The sequence below is a fragment of the Centruroides vittatus genome, unplaced genomic scaffold, assembly GCF_030686945.1.
Source record: "Centruroides vittatus isolate TY-2023 unplaced genomic scaffold, ASM3068694v2 contig_620, whole genome shotgun sequence".
Taxonomy (NCBI): Eukaryota; Metazoa; Arthropoda; class Arachnida; order Scorpiones; family Buthidae; genus Centruroides; species Centruroides vittatus.
In genome coordinates this window covers 533,919-543,653 of record NW_027122381.1, presented here as the reverse complement: position 1 = coordinate 543,653, position 9,735 = coordinate 533,919, and the positions used below count along the sequence as shown (strand labels likewise).

At 35.0% G+C, this 9,735-nt stretch overlaps 1 protein-coding gene across 1 annotated transcript; it reads left to right on the top strand.

Moving 5' to 3' along the window:
• Window positions 1-1,892: 1,892 nt before the first annotated feature.
• Window positions 1,893-9,275, top strand: LOC136979382 (uncharacterized). Its single transcript, XM_067275324.1, has 3 exons — window positions 1,893-2,880; window positions 5,107-5,157; window positions 8,965-9,275. The coding sequence occupies exons 1-3, from the start codon at window positions 1,893-1,895 to the stop codon at window positions 9,273-9,275; spliced, it is 1,350 nt and encodes a 449-aa protein (XP_067131425.1).
• The last annotated feature ends 460 nt before the right edge of the window (window positions 9,276-9,735 follow it).

Here is a 9,735-nt window from a genome sequence, read left to right as displayed (position 1 = left end):
AACTAATTCGGCAAGTCAACTTGACACCACAACACCGCTTCTATGGACTAAAATATCAGATTTAATAAATGCTTCAAATGACAGACTGTTAGAACAAATGGCCTATATAAAATATGATGTAGGATTAATCCGTCAAGATATACATGAGACTAAGGAACGACAGATAAATATGGGTGAAGAAATTAAAAACTTAAAACAACGAGTAGAAAACCTAAAAAATGAAAATGAACTTACGCAATTCAAAATACACTCCCTAACTAATGATTATAACTATAAATAAATAATTCTATACAAATATCCGATCTCGAAAACCACATCTAAGTTAGAGGTATACAACTTCATGACTAATTTACTTAACATTCAAGATATAACCCAAACTGATATAATAGAAACAAACCTAATAACAAAGCGACCTAATATAACAGTAAGAATAACGTTCAGTAATAAGCAGCTCCGTGATAAATTTTTCTACACCTTTATTAAAAAAACAACAACAAAAAAATTTACTAGAAGAATGGGGAGATACGCAAATATCCCCGATTTAACAATAAATTCAAGGATAAAAAGAAAGAATTTACTCTCAGAATTTCATGAAATGCGAAAACAAGAAGACCAAGTTAAACTCCGTAACGATATATTAATAATAAATCAAGAAAAAATAACATATAGTCTAAATTTGAGTAAATTGGTTTACGTGAATACCTTTCGTTATTTCAATCAAATAAATACAGACAGTTGATATCACGATAAGCAAAAAAATACGTGTAAAAATAAAGTTATAAAGAATAATCAAATGGTTTCCATTGCTAATTGGAATGGCCAAGGAATAAAATATAAAACTTCACGGTTAATGTTACTCTTGGTGGCAAGATGGCGACCATAGGGATTTTTCCCTACATTCTAGACGGCGACGGGGAAAATTTTTCCTAATTCGAGACTGCTACGGGGATAATTTTTTCCCCTGCGTTCGACGTGGCTTACGCGTTTCCGGTCGCCATCTTCGTCTTCTATGGAGACTGCGCGTTGCGCACTGTTTCGTAATAACGCGACCTAGGAACTCCTATACTATAATAAGATACTGTAAACCCTATTTTAATAGAAAAAAAAACATTTTTTTACTCACGTTGATTGTCTGTCATTTCCCTTTTTTACATTTCCTCCCGACTTTCGAATTTTGATCTTCGTTTATAATAGATCCTTTTCACTCCCTTGTTTTGCGTCGGCTGCAACTTTCGATGACTTCTTATTTCTTCTTTTTTTACTCGCGGTGGTTGACGTTTCCTTATCCCGACCCTTCTTTGATTTCTTCTTATTATTATGACAGCGCTTGGTGGCCGTCGATACTGAATAGCCTAAGGAGCCGACAATGCCCTAGAAACTTATATCGTTTATTAACTGACTACTTAGATCACAGATACGCAGATCTTTGTTGCGGGGCACACACCATTCACAGGAAAGTCGAACGTGGATGCCCGCAAGGGTCGGTATGCGGCCCAATTTTGTGGAATGTGGTGTTTGATAACTTTCTGAGACAAGATTTTGGACAACATCATATTATTGCTTATGCGGATGACGCGATTGTTTTGTATGGGGGACGCTCAAGATCTGCACTTGAACAAAATGGCAATCATATCTTACAAAACATTTTACTCTGGGGGAAAGAGTATAAACTCAGTTTTAACGCCAAGAAAACTAAATGCATAATTTTCAATAAGCCACGACACCAGCACCTATATAGAAGGGTTCCGACTATAAAAATGGGCAGAAACACTGTGAAGGTTGAAAAAACCATCAGATACCTTGGGGTAATACTAGAACACCGACTGCTCTGGCAGGAACATGTGTCATATCTCAATGAACGCACTGGCAGAATCTTCAATACCTTCGCTAGCATGGCGAAAAGAAGATGGGGCTTAGCCTCAGAGGCAGTCAGTACTATATATAAACAGATTTTCATACCTATCGTCACCTACGCATGTGGTAGCTGGGGTCACGACATTCACAAGGTACACATTTACAAAAAACTTATTGCTGCTCAACGGAGAGCTCTTATTCAAATTACTAAAGCGTATCGCACTTCACCGAATGCCTCCATTCAGGTCTTGGCTAGAACACCTCCGATCACGAATGTGGTAGAATATTATACAAAACTTTGGTACATCAGATGGGGACGGAATATTAACATCAACGACCAAATCGTATATGCAGCAGATTTTGAAAGACCCGTCCTGTTCTCTCGCTCTAGTCACCCTGCTATGATAAACAACATCCAATTTGATTCTAACGATAATATGGATATTGAAATATTTACTGATGGATCTAAGTCAGAAGCATTGGTAGGATGCAGCTTCGTGGCTTTCCGTGAAGGCACGGAAATTGAACATCAACAATTCAGACTAGGTGAGAGTTGCTCTAGCTTTCAGGCTGAGCTATATGCAATACGCATGGCTGCATCCTGGTGTAGAGATCATTTTTCGCAGCAAAAAATTAACATTATAACTGACTGTGCCTCTGCTATAGCTTCTCTTAAGACAAGAAGCTTTCATCCACTTGTGAATGAAATCCAAAATATCATGAATTCTTCGACCTGCCAATACTTCATAAATTGGATTAGAAGTCATCAGGGTCATTTTGGTAATGAGCGGGCTGATAATCTTGCACGTCTGGCTTCGACTAACACTGATCTTCCAATTGCGTACAAAAACATTAGCATACAAACAATCAAATCTAGATTATGGATGGAAGTGATCGACAAGTGGCAATTAAAATGGGAGGATAATAATTCAATTACCAATCATTTTATTCCTGATATTCCAAAATTTCTCGCTATTAAATGGTATTACCCAAATCACTATCTGACACAAATGTTAACTAACCATGGTAGATTTTTTACATACCAATCTCGATTTTTGGGCACCACCTCTACCATGTGCACTATTTGCGAGTGCCTGGATGGAAGCAAACACTACATTCTACAATGCCCCATGCTTGAGCCTGAGAGATTTGTGCTTAAAACTCTCGCTGCAGCGCATAACCTTGTTTGGCCACCCCCTAACTTGGAAAGTTTATTTATCTTTAAAGACACATACGACGCATTTATCCGGCTTGTCAACATGTACTTCAAAAGAACTACTGTCCCAGCCTACATCAGCAGATAACTCAGAATACAAGCAAGAAGAAGAAGAAATTTTGGCTTCGCACCTCGTCTGTACCGATCATCTTTGCAACTCTACAAGGCAACATCTAGGGACCGTGCTGGCTTGTCTGCACATTAGTGCTGATTCCAACTTCAATACCGCCTCATTGACAGCACTGCAGATTGGTTTGAGTGAACAAGATACACGCTTTAGTTTGTTCACGGATTGTACAGATTTCTTGTACAAAGAACAACTTGGACTGCACAGATTGACATGTGCTGACTCACTCATACAGGAACTCTTCAGACTCCGACAGATGATGATCCATCATTATGCAACTTTAGAACTGTTCAGATCTACGTGAACACAGAACCTACTACTCAATTTGGACGGCGCAGTTGCACACTGGCTGTTCTTTTCTGCTTTACAACCTTCCACAGAATTCTACCTGTGCCGACCCATCTTTACTGAAGAGTGGTGGACTGTACAGCTTAACTTGTACAAAAAGTTGATCACTTGTTACATTTAGGTGTTATTTTAAGTTTTGTTATTTAAATTCAGGTTACTATATTATATATATATGTGTTATTATTTGCTGTTAATATTTTATTTGATGATAGTTAATATGTTTGTTGTTACTTATACATGATATTTATTTATATTTTATTTCTTTATGTTATGATGTTCGATGTCATGAATGTGCTGTTGCTCTAAATGTCTATATAATGCCGAATTGTTAATGTCTTTATTATTGATGTATTTTATGTATTTTATAATATTTAAACCTATTAATACCACTATAGATAATTCTTGTTCTTCAGAAAACTGCTTCATGTATCTCATGTTCTCACCCGGTTTTGTACTTAATGGCACCGGGCCTTAAGTACCTTATGTACCTTATGTATATTCATCAACAAATAAATAATAATAATAATAATTATTATTATTTATTTGTTGTATTATTAATTTGTATTAATTTGTATTATTAATTATTATTATTATTATCGACGTTTTGAACGGGTGCAGACGGAACTGTCTCGGGTTCTACACTAGCTTTTCGAGATATCCCGGATGCTAAAGCCGAAATCGTCGCTCCACATTCTAGACATAGGTAGTGCCATATGAATGACAAGATTCATCCCAAGGACAGACGACCACATTTGCTTTTAAAAGTTCCTTCGTACACTGAATATTTAACTGCACACGAACTGCATCTAAGTAGACATTCATTTCTTTCGCTTCTGTAATATAATTTGCATGTCTTATCGCACGTAGAACACTGCGACTCTATCTGCTGTATACCTAATTGGACCACAAATTTGAATGCATTATCAATTGCCGGGTTCAATCCCAATTCCGAATAATCTGTTTCTATCATTTTATAAAACTTCCTGGTAGTACATTTGGCCCAGAATTCCTTCGAACTCAAATCAACGTCACCCATGACGTGCACGAAATTTCGACAAATTTCAACAAACAAAATAGCAATTTCTTTATGTTTTTACTCGTAAAAAATATAAATTGCCTTTTTAGCAATTCGGAAAGAACGGATATTGTAAAAAAAAAAAAAATTTCGATGCCAACACTGAACATGCAACACACCACTGTCTTCTAAACTCCCTGCAAACGAAATTTGCATAATTCGACGATCTCGGCACCAACACATTTCGTCACAACATTTCCAAAGAGCTCCCTCTCACGTCACAAACGCAAAATCGCGCGTCTCCGTTTCGAGGTTACAGGAAACGCGGCCGCTACGTCGAACGCAGGGGAAAAAATTTTCCCCGTCGCCGTCTAGAATGTAGGAAAAAATCCCTATGGTCGCCATCTTGCCACCAAGGGTAACATTAACCAACTTCACTAATAAACAACTTTTGCGCTAAATATGAACCCGACATTTTAGCAATTACCGAAACTCGGATTACTTCCAATCTTTTCTATAAAACAAAATTTTTCAATAACTTTATAGTGGAATCGGTTCAAGCACAAAAACCTATAGGTCCAGGTCGTCCAAGCGGAGGTATATGCATCCTAATAAAAAAGATTTTTTGTAAAATAATTGACATAAAAAAACCCTAACAACTATATGCTACTTCTAATCTCCCTACAGAATTCTATTTTTGTAAACAAAGCTAACAATCTAATAATGTTATTAATTGTATACATTCCTCCTGATGATTTAATGACTCTAAAAAATACTTTTAAAACATTAGAAACTTGGAATTATATTTCTCCTTTCACTATAGTAATGGGTGATTTTAATGCAAGGATCGGTGAGTTAACAGACTCAAAATACAATGGTCCTAATTCCTATATATCCAACAAACGTCAATCGAAAGACAAACAAATCAATAGACTGGGTAAAACCTTATTGAGTTGTTACAGGAACGAAGATTGTTTGTCCTTAATGGTAGAATTCCACAGGACCTCCCAGCTGAATATACCTGTTTGACTAATACTGGTGCTTCGACCATAGATTTTACAATTTGCTCCGAATCATTTTTAGATTGCTGTTTAGAATTTTATACTACGAACTTCGATATTTCGGATCATTTTCCTACAATAGCAAAATTCCTTTTATTTCCTTTTAAGAATTCGAATAATTCTCATAACAACAATTTCAGGATAAAGTACAAATTTGCCAATTATAAGACTGATGTCGATAATCGTTTTAAAAATATGCCAGAAATAACCAACTATAATAGTGAAGATGTATATAAAATAATGATAAATATCATGAATGATTATATAATATTAAATAAGGATAATAAATTTCCTCGAAATAAAAATAAAAAATTCTGGTATGATTTCGACTGTTACAAGAAAAAGCCGAAGAAGCAACAAGATTTAAACATTCTTAGGCAAAATCCTAATAAAGAAAATTTGAGTAATTATAAAAATTCCAAACGAATCTACAATAACTTAATTAAGACTAAAAAGAAAAACTACCTTCGTAGAATTGAATCAAATTTAATAAATAATAGCAATAATAGTAAAATATTTTGGAACACCATTCGAAAATTTCGACCAAAAGCTAATCTAAAGGATAACAATGTGAAAATTCGAACCCGCCGGAACCAAACCGCTAATAATAAAATATTTTATTGCTTGGTTCCCACGGAGAAAACATGAATCATGAGGAGCAACATTCGAATAATGCTGGTTGGTGAAACCGAGAAACGTGACCGAGACGATAAAAGGGCGGCCAGAGAGGAAAAGAGGGCCGGTTACGTAGTATCACTTAAACTGTGTGTGTGCGCCGAAGTCCTGAGGAAACCCGACGGCGAAAAAGGAATACGTGGACCTAGAGGAAAGACCGACCCGGATCACGAGGTATGACCCAAATTCATGTAAACTCTCCCTCCGCGGATCCGAACTTAGGCGACAGTCGCTCGTCCCTCTTGTAACAGTAGAGTTAGCATTAATAAATCGTTGTTGTTGTTATTATCAGTTGTGATGTCCTTTATTCGATTATCGCCGCCGCTCTACCGTCGGACCCACCCTCTTCCGCACTCTCACTCGCGTAACGCGTGACGCGTAACAAAACCGAGCCGCCATCTTGACGTGGGCAGGTCTCACGGACCTGTTAGCCGAGAAAAAGGAGGAACGAGACTCCGTCCACCTCCCGGCACCCACAACAACATTGGTATAGAATTCGAAACTTGGAAGAAATTCTATCAAAGCTTCGCTGTAAATAATTAAAAAATTCCAATGGAAAAAAATATTAACTACTATGACGATTATTTAAATTCTGACTTGACCATGGATGAACTCGACAAAGTAATTCAAAAAACAAAAAACAATTCTACCCCTGGGGATGATGATATACCAACCAAATTTCTAAAAATGTTACCAATGAACTCTAAAATAAAATTATTGCAACTATTCAATGCTATGTACAGCATAATGTCCTACCCTAAATCTTGGAATTCCATTATTATGACGACGATTTATAAAAAGGGAGATCAGATGGCCCCAGAAAACTACAGACCTCTACTCTTAGAAAATGTTTCACCTCAATACTTGCTAAAAAATTCCAACATTGGATCAAAATCACCGAGTTAGAAGCAGAATTTCAATTTGCTTATACATAAAAACAAAGGCACCGAATTTGCAATATTTACCTTGTTCATGATTATTCAATTATACCTCTTAAAAAACATAGAAAAGTGTATGCCGCCTTTATGGATATTACAAAGGCATTTGATTCAGTATATGTTCCATTATTACAACAGAAAACTTAAAGAGAACTAATCGTATATGGTCCTTCCCGTTTATTTAAAACGTATTATTAAATTTTATTACAGACTCAAATTCAATAGCGACAACAATTTGATCGCTCTGTATCACGAAAATATCAAGCAAAGTAATCTCCAAAGAAACAAACAGCTATGGCATAATAAACTAAAAACTATCTTCAATTTTTTGGGAGTATCAGAATTATTATTTAAAGATAACATTCGAGATTGGAAAACAGGTTACTCACTACTTTTGAACTCAGCTATAGCACAATCCGTGAACAAAGATCAACTCTCCCTATACAGCAGTAAATATCATCCTTGGTACTTAGATATATGGTTGAACAGATGGTATTTTAAATATATGTTGTATTCGGTTAATTTGGATGTAAAACGTCTCATAGTCCAACTCCGTTTAAATAAATATTCGCTTTTTGTTAACAATACTTATATAAACTTTTCAACTAAAAAATGTTTTTTGTGTAACTCCGACCTTACCATTAAAATGTCAAAAATTAAATGATATCCGTCAACACTATGAAATGGCTCGGATTTGTAATTGCAACTCGCTAATAAAATTGTTAATAAACTTAAATAAAATGAGCAAAAAAGACTTATATAAAATTTATAATTACTTTAGTAAAATAGTCGACATTTATAACAACAAAACAAGTTAAAATTAACTAATATTCAAAATATGATATCATTAATGTACTATGACAAAAAAAAATTATAATAATTAAAATAAAAATGTACGAGACGTATTTGTGAAATAATATGTGTAAATTAAAAAATCAAAAAGTATTGTTATGAAAAAAACAAAGTAAATGTAAACCCCTTGTAACAGGGAAAATAATTCCCAATGGATAACAGTAGATGATGATGATAACAGCGATAATAAATACAGTAAAACCTTTTATAACGGACACCTCTCTAAATAGATCACACCTTCGTAACCGGTCAATTTTCGTGGTCCAGTATAAAAAGTATATGTAACTTTATCGCGATTAACCTCTCGGCAGACATTCTCCAACACATGAAATGAACTACTCGACCTCTCTTAACGGACACGGTATATTCTCATAGTCATTCCCATTCTTTGTTTAAAATTTCTGCGTGTGGAAGCAAGTCAATTTTCAAAAATCAGAATAAACTTGAAGATTGCCCATTTCTTATAATGTGAAGAGATACAACACGTGTTTTTTTCGTGTTAAAAAGAGAATCTGCCAGAGTCGATATGGCTCCATTTAAATCACTGAATTAAAAAAAGATGAAAAGTATTCAATATCACAATTCACAACACGGAATGAGAAAATCAGCAGAATTATTCAAAGTTGAGAAAATACAAGCTGCGAAAATTATTAAGAAAGTTACTCAGCCATTGGTGCCATAACAACAACGAGTTGTTGCAAGGTGGGAGCAGCACTCTCGTTGACTAGAAATCAAATAGAAAGGCCTGTATGACGAGAGGAATTATGACAGAGTGACTTTGGATGAAAGCATAATTGAATATTTCACAACAAGTACAAACGAATGTCGTGAAAGACGTGATCACAAATGTAGATTGTGAAGCATCGCTTAAAACGCAGACAAAGCAACGATTTTTAAGCCATTTCAAGTCTTTAGAGACAGGTTCTGCCGTCAACAATTAAGAGTTGTTTCTTCGAAGGCAGATTTCCTTTCGGCAATGGGAATGCTTACAAATATTGCAGCAGATAGGAAGACTGTACAGTGTACCACAAATGCAGCAGGATTTACCAATATGTCGATATCCCCACTGAATCACAAGATACAAAATCGCCTTCAGAAACTTTCTGATATTCAAGAAAGGAAGGATGATGATCGCAACAATGGCTTCACAGTCGAAATAAGACCTGCTACAGGGCCATCAATATGGTAATACAGACAGGACCTGGCTACATGAACAAACTGAAGCAATTTTAAATAGAAGAATATTCAAGGATATTGATAAATTTTCCCATCGAACCGATTGATTGTGTTTAATGAAACTTGACGAGATTAAATCATCATAATTAATATTAATGTTATTCATATCGTAAATATAAATGTATAATCACGAAGTAGTATATCAAATTTAAATTTGTATCGATTGTTACAAGTGACCTATTCAATTTATGCAAATTATAAATGAAAATTTGCATATTTTATAAAATAAATTTTAATTAATTCCTAAACGTATATTGTAGATTTTATTTCAATTTTGAAAGCAAAGTTTTAATCATTTTAAAATTAATAAAAATTATCGAATTAATTAATAATAAATTTATATCATTGAGGCGAATTTCGTGTGTCACTTTATGGAAAACGTATAAGCTGTATACAACGAGCTAGAATACACT

Excerpts from the sequence above, each read along its gene's own strand:
- LOC136979382 (XM_067275324.1), top strand. The coding sequence starts at position 1,893 with ATGGCGAAAAGAAGATGGGGCTTAGCCTCAGAGGCAGTCAGTACTATA. Across the intron at positions 2,881-5,106 it reads ACAAATGTTAACTAACCATG|TGGAATCGGTTCAAGCACAA; the intron begins GTAGATTTTTTA and ends ATAACTTTATAG. Across the intron at positions 5,158-8,964 it reads TCCAGGTCGTCCAAGCGGAG|ACAAAGCAACGATTTTTAAG; the intron begins GTATATGCATCC and ends CTTAAAACGCAG.